The 22,958-nt window shown below is 44.2% G+C and overlaps 1 protein-coding gene across 1 annotated transcript in view; it reads left to right on the top strand.

Moving 5' to 3' along the window:
* DNAH8 (dynein axonemal heavy chain 8) overlaps positions 1 to 12,225 on the top strand; it is a 272,886-nt gene extending 260,661 nt beyond the window's left edge. The window contains exons 91-92 of the mRNA XM_046640515.1: positions 8,655 to 8,776; positions 11,938 to 12,225. Of these exons, the coding sequence (XP_046496471.1) occupies positions 8,655 to 8,776; positions 11,938 to 12,225 (410 nt within the window). The remainder of the gene's footprint in view (positions 1 to 8,654; positions 8,777 to 11,937) is intronic.
* The last annotated feature ends 10,733 nt before the right edge of the window (positions 12,226 to 22,958 follow it).

Below are 22,958 nucleotides of genomic sequence, written 5' to 3'. Positions count from 1 at the left end.
ATCTTTAATTGTTACTATTTGTTAAGAAATGTTGCAAACCAGAACATTTAAAAAAATACAAATGTAGATGTATATTTCAGTTTTCCTACTGGTCTTTGCTTGTTGGTAATACTAATCCTTTCTCGTTGCTTCATTCCTGTTTTCAAGTTAAACTTTGATTTCTTTCTCTCATGGCTCTCTGTGGCTGAGAAAGCTCTGAAGTTATGCAAGCACCCCATCCTTTACCTACAGGCCCACACACATACTCCCCATCTATGATGGCTTTCTGTTTGTAGCACAGAAGAGTGGAGGTCAACTTTCCTTGCACACCAATCAACTCTCTGCTTCCTTTTCCTTCTCTTGACATTAGAGACAAATTACTTTCCATTCCATATCACCTGGAAATCCGGAAAACATAATGAACTGCATGAGTGTTCACAGGCGGTGTGCAAGCTGATCAAGTCCTTCCTATTCGGAACCTTCTCTGGCCACTATTTGAGGTCAACGACTGATTTCTCAACATGAATATCTCTCCTGGGCTTTATGTCTTCTAACCCAGACCCCTTTGATAAAATAATTTCTTTCTTTGGCTCAAAACATTTAAGTAAATTTTTTTAATTTAAAAAAACCACACACTTTTAAGTAAAATACAATGTAATGCAGTTTGCATTTTGATCACAAATACGTATAGTCAAAGTCACCTAGACTATAAAACACTTGAACATATTTTATTCACATATGACCATTTATTTTGTGTTCTTACACTGTCGTGTGGCATCTGATACTGTCTCATGTGTGTTTCCCATCATGCCTCTGGCGATTGCTCCTCAGGCCTAAGTGACTTTGAAGTCCACACTGCAAGGAGAGGCGTCAGGCGTTGTTTGCCCCTCGGTCTGTGTCTGAGCTCATGCTGTGTGTGCTGCTGCTCTGTGGCCTTATGGTGGCCTGATGTTTTGTTGGTCATATTTGAAGGGGCTGAATCAGCCACTGTGGAGCCAATCTGGTGTCTTCAGCTCCCTTTGCTATCCTTTCTGTTGCAGTTGACGAACTCAGCCATGTGGCAATTAGATTTGATTATTAAAATGGCCCAGCTCTCTGTACCCATGACCCTATATTTGTTCAGTGGTGCAGCTTTTGGCAGTTCACGAATTTGCCTCAGGCCCAGGAGAAGCTCTGTCCTCCACTGGGTTTTCCCAGCAGTCATTGGTATACATATTCACACATTGTTTAAGATTGTGCTTCTTGGGGTTCTCAAAGGATTTATTTGGTCTCTTGTTCCCACAGGTGCACCTTTTCAGAACGTCAGGTACACATGATTTAGATCCTGATTTCTGAGAGCGAGTGTGTGTGTGTGTGTGAGAGAGTGAATGTGTGTGTGTGTGTGTGTGTGTGTGTGTGATAGGTGGGGATATGTTTAAACCCACAGGCTACGGAGTTATAGTGAGCCTGACTTCAAGTGAGGGTATTGACTGCCTTTCAGAACCTCTTAATTGATAGTCATGCTTTGCCATTTGACATTAGGTATGACTCACAGGTGCTGCTAATGAAATGGAGCAGAGGCTGAACGTGCTCTCCAGGTCTCTCACCTCTAGATTAGATTGAACCAGGCAAAGTCATTATTTTCTAATGTTTAACTCAATCTGGAGCTTGATGCCATTTGGATGCCAAACTCCTCTCATTTTTCTGGTTTTTCTTTTTCTCAGTGTCTTGACAGACCAACAGGCCAGCCTGTTGTAGCAGATATCAGTGACAACTTATTATTCACTAATACAAATCAAGATGTTCCATTAGAGGGGATTTTGCTCAAGCTAGGAGATGGATAAATTTTGTCCTGTTATCTTTTGTTACTGTAAAAATCGTCTACAACCTCTTACCTGGGTGTTTGTTTTCAGGGTGACATCATCAGTTAGCAGCAATTTCTGAATGCTTGTCTTGAGGACGGTTGTAAAAGCCTGATGTTTGTTTGGTGTGCAAACCAAGGGCTAATAGCTCTTTAGGATTGGAGGGGACTGGGGGATTTCCTCTAATCTAGTAACAGTCGTAAGCATGCCCCATAGCTACTGTTTGCCGAACCAGAGCTGCCCCTAATGTCTGAGGGAATCCGGGTGGAGGGACTGCAGGGTTCTAAACCACAAGATGAGTGATGGCACTCACCTTGCCTGACCCCAAATCACAGAACAATAGAAGGACTGTGGATGCCCTAGCAATGCCTCCAGAGCGAATAACAACCTGTCCTCCTTGGCTTTGTGTGTGAGGGGCTTAGATGCACTGGCTTCAGTCACAACCACATCCCTTATCATTCTAGCCTCTGCACACAGTTACCTTCCTCACCAACCACCTAGTCCCTTGTAATCTTGCCAACCTCATCACTGTACTGAAATTGCTCTCTCCAAGGCCACCTTCCTGCCAACATCATTCCCCTCGACTATACTAGGATGCTGATTCTGGAAACTCTTTCATACCTTGCCTTCTGTCCATTACCTTCCTTGGTTCTCCTCTTACCTCTCAGAGGGCTGCTTCTTGTGGGCTCTGCTCAGCCTAGATCTGCCCTTGGCCCAGGCCCCTTCATTGATGACCTCGCCCATTCTCACAGATGCAACTATTCTTCTCTCCCTAAGACTGACTCATCTAAAGCCCCAGTGTAAAATTCGGATTCTTCACTTCTAACTGCCAATGTAGAGTAGTCCATCCTCCTGGGAACCTCACCAGTGCTACCGTCTGGTCATCTTTCTCCCAAGCCATCCTCACCAGGATTCTGCTATATTTGCTTGTGCATCACCATCCTCCAGATCAAACTCTTGGGAATGGTCCTCTCATGTCCAAATAGCTTAAAAGAAGGAAACCAGGAGAACACAGTGTCGGAAGACAGAGGGGAGGGTAGGAAGTAGTAACAGATGCTGCCAGAGGTCAAGTAAGATAGGGCCAAAAACGGTCAGATGGCTTTATCAGCAAGAAGACTGTCAGATTTCAGGGCTGGTGAATGAGAGACCGGGAGATGGAGATAGAGGGTGAGGATGGACGACACGGATAATTCTCGCAAGAAGTTTGGCTTTGAAGAGGAGAAGCAAATTGGGGGAGTAGTGGTAAGAAGGAAGAATTTTCTTTCTTCTTCTTTTAATGATAGGAGAGTTTTGAGCCTATTTAAATACTGGTAGGAAGGCATGCATGCGCATGCATGGGGCGGGGGTGGCGGGGTGAGGGGTAGGGGGAGAGAGAAAGAGAGGGAGAGACCAAAGATACCAGAGAGGGGTAAAAGAGGCGGGAGGGGATGACTCCCAAGTGGAGCGATGCACTCCAGGCAGGTGGAGGGACACCTCTCCCATTGTAACAAGAGCAATAAGGAAGGAATGAGCATAGGTGCAAGTGAGTTTGTAGGTTTGGTGGCAAGAAGTTAAGGGACTTCCCATCTGATGCTTTCTATTTTCTCTTTGAAGAAGGAAGTGAAGTGATCTCAAGAGCAGAAAGGTGTTGGAGGAGAGATTTAAGGAGTGTGGCAGAAGTTCAAGAAAGATGACTAATAAGAGGGACAGGGAAGGATTGCTGGGGAGCTTTGAGAATCCCATCGAGGCTGGTGATGGTTAACCATGGTGGCAACTGTGTGACGGTCTCAGTATGGTTCAGCAGCCTGGAATAGGTGTAAGGAGGGAGACGTTTGGTTCATCCAGGCTTGGGGTTTTGCTGGGCAAGTGATGAAAAGGATGGATCTAGACTAACTAGAAAAGGAAGTGAAGAAAAGAGGGGGTGGAGTTGAGGAGAAGGTCTCCAGAAATGATGAGGTCAAGGAATTGAGAGGTCAAAATGCTGAGTGGGATACTGAAGAGACCCAGATGATGCAGGATGCTCAGTGAATGAGGGCAAATGGGTGTTTGTCAGAGACAATGAGGGGAGGGGCATGTGGCCAGAGAGTGTGGTTGTCAAAGCAGGAGAGAGTCTCATAAAGGGTGTAGGAAAAATTGGGAAGGACAGTGTCTTCAGAGGTGAGCCAGGTTCCACTAAGAGTAAGAAGATGGAAAGAATGTTCTGTGAAGAGGTGGAAAATGCTGAAGAGTTTGCTAACCTCAGAACTTCTCTGGAGAGAACAGTGGACAGGTTTGGGAGGGAGGGGAGAGGTGAGAGGTTGGGTCAAGGGAAAGGAAGCATAAAGCAGCACACATTTTGTCACGGGAGACACGGTGGAGTTAGTTGATCCTAGCCTGGCCAGGAGAATTAGCCCAGCTCGCCCTCTTGTACTCAATGTTTTGCCAGAACCAGCCGTGTCCTGCATTAATGACATTGCAGAGAACACGTGCATCTCAGGGGATTCTGGAAAGAGCTCGTACTACTGACAGCTTTCCTAATATTTTGCTTATACTATTAGGCATTTCTCTTCCCACGTGTCAAATTTATTCTCGAAACAAATGTGGGTCAGTAACCTGTCTGTGGCCTGTCACGCAGATCTTTTTACAGAGCAGTGGTTCTCAGCCCTGCTCGCACGGTCCAGACACCTGGGGAGATTTTAATACACACGAATGCTTGGGGCCCCAGACCAATTATATCAAAACTTCTGGGGATGAGGCCTCTAGAGCCGCTACAGTTCATTTTCTTAAAAGCTCCCTTCGTCTTCATCATTCTAATGTGTGAAGAACCTTGGCCTTAGACCTTTGCTACCCGATTATCTGGTCCACCAGCCAGATTGGCATTGGCGTCCCCTGGGAGCTTGATAGAGCTGCAGAATCTCAGGCCCCACGCTTGACCTATGTGCAGAATCAGAACCTGCATTTTAGTAAGAGCCCTTCGCCAGGGCATTCCTTGAACATTAAAGTTTGAGAAGCCCTGCCTTAAAAATTACTGATGCCTGGGTTCCACCTGGAGAGATCCTCATTTTATTGATCTGGGCTGTGGCCTGGGGATCAGGAGTTTTAAAGTCTTCCCAGATATGCTCATTTTCGGCCAAGTTTAAGATCCCTGCCTTACAGCATCAAGCAAAGCATCAGAAAACATGCCTGGTGCATTTTTACTCAACTGAGTGGATCAACCCCATTTTGTTTAATGATTTCTGACCTTTTATTTAACTTACCAATGAACTCCATTTGCTTCTCATTTGGGGGAAAAACTGCCTGTCATAAACTTGTGGCAGGAACATCATTTCTCCTCATCTTCAAAGATGCTACTGGGAGGCTTAGTAACTGATAAGACAGGAAGTACTGCACAACCCAAGGCCCATTACGTAAGGACTGATTCATTTATTAAAAAAAAAACCACCATCGCCTATAGAACCATCATTACAGAATCCCAACCAACTCCTTATAAAATCAAAAAGAGCAACCTTCCTGATTAGTTATTTATTTCGTCTTTCCAAGGCTTTGTTTGAAATGATACTTAAAGCACTTTTCTTTAAGCCAACGATTGCACAAGTCAAACAATAGTAAGTAGTTTACTGAAACGTTGGGTTACTATTATTACAGGAATTAAGACACAGCAAGTGTTACTTTAGACCTGACTTTCCACAGTATAATCCTAGCTTAAAGGTGAATTTTTTTAAAGAACAAGCTTGACAAGTGTATTAATAATTCGTTATGCTGTTTGAGTTGGAAGGGAAACAATTTTTTTAAAGCACCTCATTTAGACCACATGTAACTCAGATGTTTGAATAGTCAAATCACCCATTTTCATGTGGGTGGTTAAATCTCACAAAGAATAGAAGGTTATTCTTGTTGAAGACTTTCCCTAGCTTTTCTTTCTGACTTCAGAGTCAAACATATGAACATAGGAATCACTTTTCCACGACTGATGGTTGAAATCTGTTTTAAGAATTATTAAAAATAAATTGGTGCCAAGACAAAAGTACTACTTTTCAAGCTTTTATAAAGAAAAATGTATCAATAGTCTTTTTAAATTATACGGGCTTCAGAAAACACAGATTTTCATTCCATTAGAATTGATATCAGTCTACAAGAAGGATGGTCATTCATTTTTTAAATTCAATAATGAATAATTCAGTAGATTCACTACAATTTGAATTCTGCAAGATCATGTTCTTCTTTTTAGGTAAGCCAAAACAAAACTCTCAAGACTTGGAAAAATACACATGTTCTCCATGTTCTCTATGTGGGACTGGCCCGTGGAACAGTCCCCTCCCCTCCAGTCTCAGGCCTCCAATGTATTTATTTAACATTTCCTTTCTTAATGGCTCAAGATCATGTATATTCTAGACTCTATCTACTGGCATACTAAGAGTGCTTCCTAAACATTAGGAGGCTTATTGTTGAAGCCAGCTAGACAACAATATGCATATTCCCCAGTAGGGAGAAGATACGAGATGGTGTCTCCTTAATTACCCTAGAGTTTTTCAGAGCTCTCTGACAATGACCGAAGTCTTTGAAGCAGGTGTGTTACATAAGAGAGAATCCCGCTCATTCATCATCTGGCACCTATATCATTGTCCTGAGTGCCCCATGTGGAGTGAAGTTAAATTTGCAATTTAGTTGAAACTTAAAGTGTTATAGAAAAATTCAATTTTTCAACTTGTGCAGATGGATGGTTAAGACCAGGATTCATGTCTTGTGCATTATGACCTTGTAGATTCATAGATCACTGGTGAATTATAAAATAGGTCAATTTAATTCTAAGTACTCTACTTGGATACACGGTGTCTAATACACCACATGGGTGCACGCTTAATGTTGAATGATGAAATGACGGTTTCATGGAGTGACTTAGAAGAGAAAATTGGATTTTCTTCTTGTGGCCATATATACCACTAGCTGGAAAACACAGAAAATGTTTGTTTTACTACTAAAGTATGAGGTCCCCAGTATTTAAAATGGAAGTCAACAAAATCACCTGCTGATCAAATCACCTCAAGTGACTCTACAGGTATCGATGGGCATTGACCAGCAGTTGCTTCCAGGCAAACTTCCACTATGTTTACTGACCTTGTAATTAACCCTTTGTCTCATAAAATCATCCCTTCCTACTAGGCACTCTCGGCTTTGTGAAACTATAGCTTTATGAGAATCACCCATGAAAACCCTTCAATTAGCTGCACTGGTTGATTGACCAGCTTTTCTTTGGATTAATGCAAGGGCTTTTCTTTAGCACACCAAATCCTATTTGAGTGAGTGCTCTAGGTAAGCCTTATATGAAGCAAATACAAGCAAATCACTTGCCTACTCTAAGTATTCAGTGGCTTCTCACCATCTACAAAATCAAGTCCAAGCTCTGACCCTGAAAAGTCCCCCTCTACCTTTGTTCTAACGTTGTCTGCCATCATTGCCTCTTTAGCTTAGACCTCCACGCCTTTCCAAATGCTTTTCCTCTAAATGGAATTGTCCAAACTGGCAAACTCCTACATATTTTTCAACAGTCATCTTCAACTTCATCTTCTCAATTCGGCCAGCCTTCCTTGGGCTGTCTTTCTAAGTGGTTCACTTTGTTCACACCTTTGCTAATAAGAACATTGTGTTGTATATTCTGCCTCCTTCCATGTTCCCTCTAAACTGAGCTCTTTGTATCCGGGGTCCATGGATGGCCTCGTCATCTTTGTGGTCATTCCACCTAGAGCAGTGCCTGGTACTTGGTGGCCACTCTCAAGAGATTTAACAAATGAATGAATGAATGAATGAATGCACCCCCAAGTGTCTGATTTAATAACCAAGAAGAGACTTGGGAGCAAGAACTTGACTCTCTTATTAAGTCAGGCTAGGGGCCAATTCTTTCTTTCTAACTCCACGGGCTACTAACTCAGTGCCTGTAACTATGCCTTGCAACTTCTCTCCCCTCTGCTCCCAAACTTGATAAAATATTATCACTTATGTGTTGGTTTGTGCATGATAGTTCTCAAATCTCACTAGCAGTAGCAGGGACATACACTTTCCAAAATTCATTCATGATTGTGAGTAAAGAGCTGCATAATTTTTAATGTTAACATGAAAGCCAAAATGTAATATGTAGGTCACAAATAAATTTTCCTAAGGTTTTGAAGTCCATATTGAAGTTTAGGGTATAGTTTCTAACATCAAATGCTACTCTCCAAGAAAGACTTCTCTTATTGAGTTGAATGGCATGGTTTGCAAATATTAACTTTAAAGAAAGGCTGCAATATGCGGAACCATGTATTGTCTTAAAATAACTGTATTATGCACATTAAAACATGTAGCTCTCCTTTCCGGTGTGATTGCTTTGTTTGATCAAATTGAAAGTCGGGTTTTCTATTTGGGCATTATGCCTTATTTCCTTAGACTAAATGAAATTGTTCCATTATAGCAATAGAAGCTTGATAATGGTTTGATTCAAGTTTTAATTGGAATGCTGTTCTCAGAATATTTTACCATTCCAGTCTCATGCCAGACACTGTATCTTCAAACAGCAATGATAAGGTAGGACTGAATTACAACCCTTATAGGACTTGTGTGGTTGAAATCCCGGGAGAATTTCAAACCAAGGCCCTGTCTGAAGCAGAAAGGGTACTGCCTTCCTGCTGTCAGCTGGTGAGAAATATCTAGCTCATCGCAGGTCCCCATAGAAACAAAACACTGGGAAGAGATGTCCCTTCTGAGGTTAGACCTCAGCTCCTCTTGGATGGGCGCGCATTCAGAGATTGATAAGAGAGGAGCATTAGCACTGCTCCCTTCCTGTTTCTAAAGTGGACTGCAGCAACGCATCAAAATCATTGCTTTCTTTGTTTTTTTTTTAAGGCTTCCTCACAGCAATGAGGCAAGAAGTGACCCGAGCCCACAAAGGCTGGGCCCTGGACTCCGTGACCATCCACAATGAGGTGCTGCGGCAGACCAAGGAAGAGATCACGTCACCCCCGGGGGTAGGCACCCCTGGGCAATAGCAGGGGCAGTTCTGGAGCCAGGGCGGAAAGTTGAAGTTCTGCTTAAAACTGACCTATGAGTGCCTCAGTTAAGTTCATTGGCTTTGCAGCCAGGGTTTCCTTGGTTGTAACCAGAGACCTCAATGCCAACACCTCCTCCATTTGCTGGAGTGGGAATTATGGACCAGTCCTCGGAACTCCCCAGACTGTATTTCCTTATAACTACAAGTTACACTTGTGTTTGCTAGAAAGGATTTTCCACACGTCTCCAGCTATAGCTGTGGGCTACTCACAGAACTGATGAGTGTTGAGGGCAGTAGAGACTAACTGGATTAGCAGTCATGAGCTCTGGGGTCAGTTCCAGCAGTGTCCCCACTAGCTGCAGGACCCTGGGTGGAAGGATGCCTGGCTGGAAGAAGGCAGGGCTCCAGAGATAAGCAGCAGCTGTATTGGGAGCCACTGCTAGGACGCTTACCTGTTCTGTGAACTCAGGCAAGTTCTTTAACTTTGTTGAGCCTCAATTTCTTCACCTATAAAATGAAGATGATACCCTCATTAAAGATGGTTGTGAGAATGAAAGGGGACCATTTAGGTTTGGTGCTGGACCCCACATAGACACTCGATAAATCTTCATCCTGTCTTCCCTTTCTCTGATTTTCATTCCCTCAGTTGTCAAATAAGGGGGCTGGACCAGATGATTTCCAAGTTCTGGCCCTTTCTGCCACTTTATGACAAGGCTTGTCTTTCCTCCAGTTTCCAACAGCAGGGTCCTTATTTCCATCAGAGACAGCACCAGAAGTGCTTTAATCTCCATGTGTCTGCCAACAATCTCTAGATTCAAGGCTACCCAGGTTTATTCTATCATGAGCCTCAAAGTTCTTCCAGCTTCTTCGCATTACGCAATTCCAAAGTGACCTCCACATTTTTAGGTATTTGTTGCAACGGTACCCTGTTTCCTGGTACCAAGGCCTGTATTAGTTTCCTAAGGCTGTTGTAACAAACTATCCACAAACAGAGTGGCTTCAAACAACAGAAATTTGTGTTCTCAGAGTTCAGGGGGCCAGAAGTCCGAAATCAAGGTATTGGCAGGGTTGGCTTCTTCTGAAAGCTCTGAGGGAGAATCTGTTCTATGCCTCTCTCTTAGCTTCTGGTAGTAGCTAGCAGTCCTTGTTTTTTTGGGGGGGTGTGGAGGGATGTGAGAAAGATTTGCCTTGAGCTAACATCTGTTGGCAATCTTTCTCTTTTTGCTTGAGGAAGACTAGCCCTAAGCTAACATCTGTGCCAGTCTTCCTATATTTTGTATGTGGGATGCCTCCACAGCATGGCCTGATGAGTGGTATATAGTTCCACGCCTGAGATCCGAACCTGTGAACGCTGGGCTGCTGAAGCAGAGCAGGTGGAACTTTAACCACTTGGCCATGGGACCAGCGCCTTGGCATTCCTGGACTTGTAGCTGCATCACTCCAGTCTCTGCCTCAATTGTCACAGAGCTCTCTTCCTTATGTGTATCTCAGTGTGTCCTCTCCTCTTCTTATAAGAACACCAGTCGTATTGGATTTAGGGTCCACCCTAATCCAGTATGACCATAACTATTTGCATCTGCTAAGGCCCTGTTTCCCAATAGTCGCATTCTGAGGTTCTAGTTGGATGTGGATTTTGGGGAGACACTATACAATTCACTATGACTTCACTTCCAACTATGACTTTGTAAAGTTCTGAGATTGAAAGGGGCCTAGAAGGGATACAATTTACTGTGAGATGGTACCTAAGTGGTTGTATTGTTCATGTAGTAATTGTCACCCACTGGGTTGATGGTGGCAATCTGGTTGTGTCCTGATTTTCTGGGATTGCCCCTGGTTTCACTGTCAAGCAATGTACTTCACGTTTTGGTTCAAAAAATACGATCCTCATACTGTTAGCCCACACGAGGGGATTCCGGGAAACACTTTGCAATTAATCTCACTCTCTTTTATTATAATCTACACTTACTTCCCCTTACCCTATCCTCACTGGAAATGGAAACATGGGCACCATCTCCTACATAAATATGTCTTATCAGCTTCTGTGATTACTGGAGTCTCCCCTGCGATTCCCTTTTAGCCTTTCTTTTCTCACTGAGCCAAGTTCTATGGCTCCCCACTGCCTACAAGGGAAAGTCCACACTCTTCACTCTGGCATCTAGATTCTTCCAAGGTCAAGTCTTAACCTATTTTATAACCATTGAACCTTCTGCTAAATAAAATGCTGGGGCTTGCCTACCCATCCTGCCTTTCTTTCTGGTATTGCTCCTGCCTAGGAAGCCTACCCTCTTTCCTCTTTCTTTCCAAAAGCAGCCCACTCTTCAAGGCCAGATTCAAGGCTGTCTCCTCTCCAAATGCCCCTGAGCACTCCAGCCCACAGTAGCTTTCACGTCAGAAGTCACTGCCCTTAACCTCAGCGCTGTTCACAGGGCAGCCCTCTAACAAGTGTGTGCTGGTATTCAATTCATGTCTTGTCAATTTTTTTCTCTGTGTGTGTCTTGTCTCCTGATTTAATGGTGAGGATCTCTCGGGCAGGTCCTATTGTGTGAAAGAGAGACCTGGGCTGACAGCCAGCCACTGCTGAACCAGCCCTGCCCCTCCCTGCCCAGCATGCCCGTCTTGCTCTACCACACCTGGCCTCTGGGGGCGCTCTGGCTCTCCTGCTGGCCAGGCCTGGCTGCACAAATCTCTCTTCACCCTATGACTGAGATGAAGTTAGAGCCACAGGTTAGCTAGGCCAGTGCAGGCTGAGATCCTACGTGGCACCCAGCTCCAAATCTTGTTCTGTGCTCCCACCCTACACCGACAGGCCAGACCTCTCAGAGACTTTTATCTCCCCACAGAGGTGATTTGGCACTGCTGGCTGAATCTGTTGTCCCAAGCAGGCCACCCCCACGCTCAAATAACCAATAACAGGAGCATTTCTTCAGCGCTCATAGCCTCCAGATATACCGCAGGGGAAAATTGGGCTCAATATTTCACTAGTGCAGCGTGCCCAGTGGTGTTTTCTTATTTGGTAGCGTTTGAGACTGGTATATATTTTCCTTCCAAACCAACGACCTTTATTACAGTAATAGATGCCGATCTCACAGCGCCTAATTTTTTTAAAAAATCCTATTACCTTATGGTTGACTCTTCCAGGAAGGTGTGTATATTTATGGGCTCTATATGGACGGAGCTGCCTGGGACAGACGGAACGGGAAGCTCACAGAATCCACCCCCAAGGTGCTCTTCACACAGCTGCCCGTGCTGCACATCTTCGCCATTAATTCCACCGCGCCCAAGGACCCCAAGCTGTACGTGTGTCCTATTTACAAGAAACCAAGGCGAACCGACTTGACCTTCATCACTGTAGTGTATTTGCGAACAGTCTTGTCCCCAGATCACTGGATCCTGAGGGGGGTGGCCCTTTTGTGTGACATCAAGTAAGTTCATTGCCACTTGCTGAGGGCACCTGGAGCTATGTAGAGGGCCAATGCTATTGAGAGACTCAGCGATGTGTGTCTTTTTCTCCCTGATAATTGCTTGTTTATTCTTTCTAAATTAAAAAGTTGATGTTCTGCAATTGCTTGTGTGCGTCTTTTCCTTCATATCAATATTCAAAAAGATAATTCTAAAGTAATGCTTTTCAGCCCAGGAAATCATATTCCATTCTAATTAATTTTTTAGATCAAGTCCTATTCTCATGTTAGAACAACTTTGGAAGGTTTGAATTTAAAAAAATCTAAAACAAAGTATTAATTTGTTGCATCCTAAAAGGAGCCTAGTAGATGCAAACTTTTCCCTCAAATAAAAACCACTTTTCCCTGGAATAAAATCTACTCACGTCTGTGCTAATGTTTGAGTTTGGTCCTCTCCATGCTTGTGGAATGGAAACTGGAGGGGTCCGGCCACTACCCCTTAGGAGTAACAGTGGTATGGTGCGAAGTGTTTGGGATGGCTGCTGTTGTCATTTATTTTAATTTTATTTGATATTATTTTATTTTATTTTTTAAGTGCTTCTGAGGCCCAGAAAACTCTGAATCTCTAGCTCACCTCCCCCAATCCCAACTCTGCAGGAGATAATGAAGCACACATTTCTAGGCAGCAAATGGAGAAGGAAAAACAAATACCATCAAATGAAATTAGGTTACATGCTGAATGCCTGACAAAGCAAAGTCTTTAAAAAGTGAAGCTATTTCTTACTCTGTAGCTAGTCTGAAACTCAGTATGAACCTTTATTTCCTGCTAAAGGAAATTGTCAATTTAACAAAACAAATGAGGTCCTATATTGAATGCTCATGCAGCTTCAGGACAGTGAAGAAGCATCTCTACTGGTCTTCCCATCTAGGCTCCTCTTGCTGCCCCCAGCTAAATTCACAGACTTCATTCCCTCCGCTTAGTCTGAACGAAGGGAGCGTTTCAAGTTGCCTTGCTCCCCTCTCATCCTTCTGTCGCCCTGATCAGAGAGGCCAGTGATAAGCAAAACAAGATGGCAGAGCAACAGCCCAGGGGAGGTGTCCAGGGAAGACCCCGGGGGAAATTCCACATAGTCTAGTGACTTTCTAACGCTAGAAAATATATAGTGAAATGCAAATTGTAGCAGTGGCCTCTGGTGTGCTCCTGATATTGATTCAATGTCAAAGCCATAGAACTTTCCAGGGCAGTTTAAAAACTAAAGTAACCAAGCCCGTGGCCCAAGGGTTCTGGTATTTCCCTTGGCCAATACACACTAAAGGAAAGGATGGCATTCTCTGGAAAGAATGTCCTCCTGAACTGAGGCTAGGATTTGGAAGCACCTGCTGTTCTGGGTGGGCCCAGAGGAAGTGAAACACATTATAGCGATCAAACTGCAGGTCCCCAAATGACACACACACATTTTATTCACGTTCCTGGCCATTCGCTAAAATGGTTGAAGGCAGACAGCATAGTCTAAACCCCCAGATATCACAGTAGGTTTTCAAAGAATAATAATTAGGTTCAACGTTCTCTAATGACGAACGTCTTATGGAAAATTTGGAGAGAGATGGAAAAGACGTGAATCTTGCAAGTGTCTAAATCAGACTGTTTAAAGCCACATACCCTTTCCTGGGAACTTTTTCGCTGTTACTGATTACTTTGCTCTGTGTCAACACAGAGGAGAGAGAGATGGGTGTGGAAGCTCCCCCGGGGATGGGGACCTGGCACCTAAGCAGTGTCTCAAAATGGCCCTCCTTATGGTGGGCACTTCTCAGCTGGCCCTAGTTTTGCAGAACTGCCTGGGGCCCAGTTCTGCTTTCTTTCTCTAGGCCTGTTAAATGGTTTCCTTAGACATTTTGAGCTATTGAACTTCCATAAACACATAACCGTTTTCTTAGCAAAATTGTTGCTCTTTCACTACTTACATAATCTGCCACACTTGAGTGAGGGAGACCTGGTGAGCAGAAAAGATCAAAGGATCGGGGCCAAGATGGTTAAGCCAACTAAAGCTGGGAGGGAGGCGAAGCAACTTTTTTTCCTCCTTGGAATCAGTCCGCATAGTCTCATTTAGGTCTCAGCAAAATGAGCAAAGAGATTTATACCTTCGTTGATTTAAAATGTTATTTTAGTTTGGGCTTTGCATAAAAATAAGACCAAAAGTGAAGTGTCTAAAGATATATCTTCCAAAAGGGATTGTTCTTGTGGGTGATGTTGTATGAATGAGCCCTAGCCTCTGCTGTCAGAGACCTCAGACAAGTAGGGGACTCACCTGTAATGTGAGTGTGGCTCGGGGCCATGGGTGAATTATGAAAGAATGGCTAAAGAAACTCAGGGGTGAGGGATGAACTTGAAGACAAGGTAGCATTTCAGTTAGGTCTTGGTCTTTCCATAGATGGTCCCAAGATGGCACCAAGGCGGTAGATGGATATAGTCTAAGGAAGGGAACAGCATGAGAGAGAGAATAATATGAAGATGGGAAACTTCACAGAACAGCAGAGACAGAGGCCAGACCATGGAGTCCCCGCCTCAAGAGCCCGCAGAGAGTTTCCATCACCCGGAATGTGTACTCCCAGTACGAAAGCACTGCACGAGCTGGCCTAATATCGAATTTCTGCCTTGTGGGCCACCATCACTCTACTCGCTCAAAGAGGACTATTTGACATTCCCTGAATATCACACTTACTTTCATCCTCACATTGTTTCCATGTTAAGGAAAACGCTCCCATATAGAACAACTGGAACTTTCATGCACTGCTGGAGGCAATGTAAAACATTACGACCATTTTGGCAAACGGTTGGACAGTTTCTTAAAAGTTAAAGTCTTCTTAAAAGCTTCTTAAAAGTTAAACTTATTGCACCCCATAAGTGTTGACTGAACCAGCTATCATAAGCCTCAGGCATTTCACTCCTAGATATTTACCCAAGAGAAATAAAAGCATTGTACATACGAAGTCTTACAGATGAATGTTCATAGAAGCTTTATTTGTAATAGTCAACAACTGGAAATAACTCATATGTCCATCCACACTTGACTGGATACACAAACTATGGCACACCCATTCTATAGAAAAGGACTCGGCAATAAAAAGGAACAAACTATTGATATGCACTACGACATGGATGAATCTCAAAATAATTACGCTGAGTGAAAGGAGCCAAGCAAAAAACAGTCAGTGCATAATGTATGATCCCATTTATGTATAAAATTCTAGAAAATGCAAACTAATTTACAGTGACAGAGAGCAGATCAGTGGTTGCCTGACCAGGGGGCGGGAGGCGGGGAGGGGCAGGCGAAAGAGATTGCAAAGCAGCAGGAGGAAACTTTGGGGGATGATGAATGTGTTCATCTTCTTGATTGTGGTGATGGTTTCCCAAGTGTCAGCACGTACCAAATTGTACACTTTAAACGTGTGCAGTTCATTAGACTTCAATTACACCTCGGTCAGTCTGTAAAGAAAAGTTCTCCCTACACCACTTGGTCCTTTCTTCACCCTCTGCAAGGACTTCCATGACCCCCTCATCCTTCTGCCAGGTAGGATTTATTGTTCCTTCTGTGTTTTGGTTGCAACTGAATTTAGCAATTTTAATCCTGTGAATTAATAACACCTATCTCTCTACTCTATAGCAAGCTTCTTGAAAACAGAGTCTGGCTTTTTGGCACCCCAAGAAGTGTTGACTGACTGAATGAATGAACAGCAAGTAACCCAGTTTGACTGACAAATGTAGGCACATGATGGGGAGGGAGGAAATGTCAGGTGGAGGCCATGTTGGGAATACCACGGAAGTACCATGGGGAACCACTGATGGTTCTGGGCTGCTAAGAGAATAGAAGTGGGTAGGTCACTTAGGGAGCTATTGCTCCAGACCAAACAAGAGGAAATGAGGGTTGGAACTAGAGAGAAGACAATTAGAATGGAAGTAAAGCAAGTTACTTGAAAGACAGTATGGAGGTAAAATTTGGGGATTCAGAAACCAAGTTGACGAAATGAATAATAAGCAGGAAGGATTGAAAGACAAAGCAGCTTATAGCCTGGAAAGTCTAGTTGGTGTTCCTTCTGTCGTTACAATTTGGGCACAAGAGCTGTTTTCCTAGCCAAGTTCTTATAAATAACTGCCAGAGTCTCTGAAGAAAGAATCAAAGATCTGTGTGCTCACTGTTGCTCTCAATGAGGTCTGTCAGGCTTAATAACATAGTGTTATCATATGCTAGGCGCTGGTTTAAGCACTTCACACGGATCAACTTACGTAATCCTTATGCCAACCCTATGACGTCAGTACTAAGATTATCATCTTCTTTTCCCAGATGGGGAAAATGAGGCACAGGGGAGCTAAATAACTTGTCCAAGTTCTCACAGCTAGCAAGTGACGGAGCTGGGACTTAGACCCAGTCTAAACGCTTCCAGTCCATGTTCCAGTGAACTTCGCAAGGCAGCATGTGACTTTCTAAAAAGCCAGAGTCTAATACCATAAACCTCTGAAATTCATACTTGTGCATAGAAAATAGTACAACTATGTTTCTCTGACTCAATTCGAGCAGCTTTCATCATCTGGATGGAAATGATAATGTGCACGGAAGAGAGACTATGAGGCAAATATCAGCATTTGTACGGTATGCAAACAAATGTACATTTGAAATTCAGGAATGTTGAAGAGAATTAGTAGGTTCATTTAACATGCTCCTTCTGGGCTTTCTTGAAAATTCTAGACCAGCAGGTACCTTGTTACCTGGAAAGAGCTGGAGAAATTAGTTCTAGATTCCAAGAGAGAAGACACAGGTCTGTTTCTTGGACACAGGCCTCTTGCTGGGCGCTTCCTTGTCCACATGCAAAAGAATAAAAAGAAACTAAGATGTTATTTTAAAGAACACAGCTCAAAAAAGGGTAAAAGAGAGCAAAAGCGTAAAAAATAATTCACTATCCTAAATGAAAAGAAAAATTAGGGGCCAAAGCAATCCTTAGCAAAAAGAACGAAGCTGGAGGCATCATACTCCCTGAACTCAAAATATATTGCAAAGCTACAGCTACCAAAACAGCATGGTACCGGCACAAAAACAGGCATGCAGATCAATGGAACAGAATCAAGAGCCCAGAAACAAAACCACATGTCTATGGACAACTAATCTTTAACAAAAGAGCCAAGAACATACACTGGAGAAAGGAAAGTTTCTTCAATAAATGATGTTGGGAAAACTGGACAGCCACATGCAAAAGAATGAAAGTAGACCATTATCTTATACCACATCCAAAAATTAATTCTAAATGGATTAAAGACTTGAATGTAAGACCCGAAACCATAAAACTTCTAGAGGAAAATATAGGCAGTACGCTTTCTCATATCTGTCTTAGCAGTATCTTTTTGAATATCATGTCTCCTCAGGCAAGAGAAAGAAAAGAAAAAATAAACAAATGGAACTATATCAAACTAAAAAGCTTCTGCGAGGCAAAGGAAACCATCAACAAAATGAAAAGACAACCCACCAATTAGGAAAAAATATTTGCAGATCATATATCCAATAATGGGATAATTTCCAAAATATATAAGAACTCATACAACTCAACAACAACAAAAATGAACAACCCGATCAAAAAATGGGCAGAGGATGTAAACAGACATTTTTCCAAAGAAGATACACAGATGGCCAACAGACGCATGAAAAGATGTTCAACATCACTAGTTAGAGAAATGCAAATCAAAACTACTCTGAGATATCACCTCACACACGTTAGAATGGCTGTTACTAAAAAGACAAGAAATAATAAGTGTCGGAGAGGATGCGGAGAAAAGGGAACCCTCACACAGTGCTGGTGGGAGTGCAAACTGGTGCAGTCACTATGGAAAACAGTATGGAGATTCAAAAAACTAAAAAAGAGAAATACCATATCATCCAGCTATCCCACTGGATATTTATCCAAAGAACATGAAAACACTAATTTGAAAAGATGTATGCGCACCTATGTTCCTTGCAATATTGTTCACAATAGCCAAGACTTGGAAGCAACTCAAGTGCCCATTAAAAGACGAATAAAGAAAATGTGGTATATATACACAATGGGATACTACTCAGCCGTAAAAAAAAGTGAAATCACGCCATTTGTGACAACATGGATGGACCTTGAGGATATTATGCTAAGCAGAATAAGTCAGACAGAGAAAGACAAATACTGTATGATTTCACTCATAAACAAACACACACATAGATAAGGAGAACAGGCTGGAGATTACCAGAGAGCAACGGGATGGGAGGAGGGCAGAAGGGTCAAGGGGCACACATGTATGGCCACAGGCGGCAACTAGGCTTTTGGTGGTGAGCATGATGCAGTCTATACAGAAGCCGAAATATAATGATGTACACCTGAAATTTATATAATGTTATAAGCCAATGTGACCTCAATAGAATAATCTTTTAAAAAATTAGGGAACCATGGAGACCCTTTCCATTTAAAAAGCCAAAAAGCCACTCACAAAGTAACTCAGTGACTTAATCTTAGGTGTCTAACAGAATCTCTGATTTTTTTTTTAAGGTTTTAAAAAATGATCCTGCTTTAGACACAAAAAATGTCACATGACAACACTCTAGGGAGAGTTAGGGCATACAGCATAAACAGAAACATGCCCAATACTGAACGGACAAGGAATCCGCCAAACGTTACCAGGGCTGTATTGATGTTGGCTTATCGGGCTTTTCTGTAGGCGATGAAAATTGTCCACCCATTGAAAACACTAAAAATTTTGCCCCTCTACCCATCTTAGGTCAAGTTCTCTGGAAACAGACTCTGAGATGGAGCTTTGTGTGCAGGTTTCCCGGGAACAGCTCCCGTGGAGGGGATGAAGGAAGCAGCACTGGGCAGAGGGAGAAGTGCTGTGATGCAGTCACAGCAAAGGCCTCGGCCACCCACAGGAGCCGCGGAGCCGGGATGGCCCTGCAGGCGGACCCACATGGGGTAAGGGGACCAAGGAGGCTGGGTAGCTGTAAGCCAATGGCAAGCCAACCACCTGGCAGCCGGGGAAGCCTGGGACCTGAGGGAGGGGTCTGGGCAGCACCCAGCATCCGTGACGCTGCCTTTCTTCCTCCACACTCTTCCTTTTCTCCTCTCATCCTCTTCTTCACCTCCTTTGATTTAAAAACAAATCATGAACATGTTTTCCCTTGCTTTCTCTTTATGGTCTCCTCAGAGGATCTTGACAACTTCAGGGAGAGGATTTCTGACATCTGCACACAGTCTGCACATCCCTGAAATGCAGAGAGCTTTCGCCGGGGCCTGAAGAGGTGGGACAGAGACTCTGAGGGAGGTGGGATTCCTGTCCCCTCCGAGTGGTTGGGGATGAAGGGGTCCCTGCCTGAGGGAGTCCGCAGACTGAGCAGAGTGACAGGACAGATTTTGAAAAGACCCCATAACACAAAGACAACTGAAATCTGAAAGCGTCCATTCTTTTTTTTTTTTTAAAGATTTTATTTTTTCCTTTTTCTCCCCAAAGCCCCCCGGTACATAGTTGTATATTCTTTGTTGTGGGTCCTTCTAGTTGTGGCATGTGGGACGCTGCCTCAGCGTGGTCTGACGAGCAGTGCCATGTCCGCGCCCAGGATTCGAACCAACGAAACACTGGGACGCCTGCAGCGGAGCGCGCGAACTTAACCACTCGACCACGGGGCCAGCCCCTGAAAGCGTCCATTCTTAATTGCTATTTTTCCAGAGCTATAAATTCCCCAAGAATTTTTGAAGGCTAGAGCTACATTTTCCCTTAGAGAAAAAATGACTTTTGTACCTTGAGCACCTGGAAAAAAGTTTGTTAACTCTATTGCTTCTCTCTTCCAGCATCTGGCTTTGACTGCAAAAAAGGAACCCTATTCTTTGAAAGCTCCAGTCTCGATTTACATACGCCCTTCTGAGATGAATATAAATACTTTGGCGGAATGCTCAAGAAATGAAAATGTTCTTCGTCTACCGTGAAACAATACCAATTCCTCAGAAGCTGTCGGTTTATAGTAGATTACCCTAACTGCTCCATTCTCCCCCACAGGAGCCAGAGAGGGAGAGGTTCTGTTGCATCTATCCTCTGGGGCTTGCGAAATCACCCTCCTTGGGAATGTGGGATGTGGCAGGGTGACCGTGTCACAGTTGTTTCTTATAAACAGTTTTAATTGAACAGGTGTCCTGGGGAGAGGGGAATTCCTCCTCGCTTACACATATGTGTTGCGCTGGCAGCTCCCTGCCTTTCCTGACAGAAGTGCTTTCTCGTTCTTACTCAGGCTGTGGCTGATTAATTAAAGCACCTCCTCTCTATTTCCAGGCAAAATCCTCATTTGACCCGGTGCAGACGCTCCACTCGACGCTGGAGCCTCTAATTTCCTGGCACCTTCAAAGCTGCTTCAAGATGGTGTTTATGAATGTGGGGGCTCTTTTGCAGTCTCCCAAATGACAAATTCATGGGTGCTTCTGTCACCGGAGCCCCAGCCTCCTCAGACGTGTGATGGTGGACTTCAACCTGTGTCTGAGGGGATAAGGACACCCATCTGTCATTTGTGGTTTCCATGTATCCCTTCCTGACTATGCAAATCCTCCCCCCTTTCTATTGTTCCTCTTCTATTCTCCCCTCAAAGGACATCCGGTGTCCATCATGATGAGAACCTGAGTGAGAGGTTGCCAGACAAATAGAAAATATTCTTTAGTCTCTCTCTCTCTCTCTCTCTGTCTCCAGAGTTAAGAACCAACGGTTTGGTGTTTCATTAGACCACGTCAGAAGCTTTGTCTATTATGTGTCATCCCCTCTCCTGGGGAAAGCAGTCGCATTTAGTTTTTTTCCATGTTTATGGAATTTTTTTAGAGAATAGTCTTGCTCTTTCTGCCTGATTTGTTTTCTCTGGAAGCCCACGCCGGTACTTGGCTGCCAGAAGTCAGCTGTGGTGTTCCCTGGTGGATCCCGGATCGCACATCCCCCTCTGGTCCCTCCCCTGCCTACAGAATCCTGGGCTGTGGGACAGCGGCCCAGGGGATGAGCAGACGTATCTTCTCATGTGGCCCCGCCATTGCCTCTCATGCCCACCTGCCCACTCTGCCCTCCAGGTTCCTGAGAGGGTGCGGACACTGATGCCTGCAGGAGGATGGTCATGCTCATGCTTCAGTTGCTCACATTACTCACTCCTGGAGCCACGCCAGGGGACAGCAGGTGGTCGATTGGGGTGGGCAGGCCCCCGCCAGCTCCAGAGGGCACTGCCCTCAGGGCCAGTCTGTGATGTTTCTCCATTCTCTTCCTCTCATCCTGGAGGAAGGCACAGGTGAGAAGGGGCCAGGGTGCTGGCAAGCCTTTCTCCTGACATCCTTCTAACAGCCCCGGAAAGGCTCCGAGGCCAGTGGCAAGCTGGCGCCAGCCTTCCATACCATGAAACGACGTGTGTGAGTGTTTCCCCTCTTCTGGGGAAAAGTCTGGGCTCTTTTAGAGTTGTCTTCACCTCCAGCATCTTTTTGGGGAACTCCAACTTGACTGACACATAACGTGCAGACATCTGCCACATCCAGCCACGAGAAGCTCCAGAAGGTCCTCACTCTGTTCTCATCCAGTGGAGTTAGTGTGTACGTCTCTAGGTCAATTTATGTATTAATTTGTCACTTGGTGCATAATATTTAGCACTGCGATAAAAAACAAATAAGCCAATCCTATGAGGAATTGATTTTCCCTTCCACATCTGTTCACGGAGACATAAATCTAAAGTTTTGCTATTTTAAAAGCCTCCAATGCAAATATAATCTAAAATTGCTAGGCTTTGAAGTTGGGCTTTTCTGTCAAAAGATGTTTATAGACCTGCTCCCTGGAGCCTGGCCGCTCATCTTCTGCCTCCAGGGCCCAAAGACATTGATTACCTCTAGAGGTCCTTTCTGATTGATTGCAACTCAATATGATGGTGTCCAGTGCCTTTTGTGCGCAAGCTCCATGCTAACGCTCAGGTGAGATGCCAGAGGGACCCTGCCCTCAGTCAGGTGCCATGGCAGAGATCACAAACTCTGCACACCAATAGCCACAATGTAAGTCAGAGAGCGGTCATTGTGCTAAAGATAAGGTGGCATAGGAGCGCAGAGGAAAGCTTTTCTTTGGGAGGGCAAGGTCCTTGGAGGAAGTAGTATGTAGGCTGAGCATGAAGGATAAAGGGGATTTGACCTAAGGAAATAGGAGAGAAGAACCTTCCAGGAGGAGTGCACAGCAGGAGCAAAGGCTAGACATGGACAAAAGCAGGCTGAGTTTAAACCACAACGACACATTCGGGTTGGCTATGGCACAGGACAGAAGAGGAGGAGAGCTGGGAGGAAAGCCCGTGAGCCTGTGACCGTGGGGGCCCAGGGCACTGTAGGTATGACCGTGAGGCTTCCCTAGGCCTCTGTGTTGCCATTTCCAAAGCTCTTTCTCAGGCATTATCTTGTTTCTTTTTCACAGCCATCCTGTAAGCAGGCAATAGCAGAGATTATTGTACAGATGGAAAGTGGAGGTGACCTGCTTTAGGGAACAAAGGAAATGGCAGAAGAACTGCGTGAGAGCCCAGGTCTTCCCACTCCCAACCAGCGCCTCTCCCCTAAGCCACATGGTAGTTGGGAGCCTGCAGGAGAACTTGCTCCTTAGGACATTCCCGTACCATGTTTGTGGGATTTTTGTTTGTTGGTTTGCTTTCAGGTCTAATTCACTGATTTTTCTTGTACAAAATCCGCATGTGGTGGGCCCCTCTGATACTCTGATGT

This window comes from Equus quagga, chromosome 15 (assembly GCF_021613505.1).
Source record: "Equus quagga isolate Etosha38 chromosome 15, UCLA_HA_Equagga_1.0, whole genome shotgun sequence".
Classification (NCBI taxonomy): Eukaryota; Metazoa; Chordata; class Mammalia; order Perissodactyla; family Equidae; genus Equus; species Equus quagga.
Note: the sequence above shows the minus strand (reverse complement) of the source record. Positions and strands in the feature narration are given on the sequence as shown.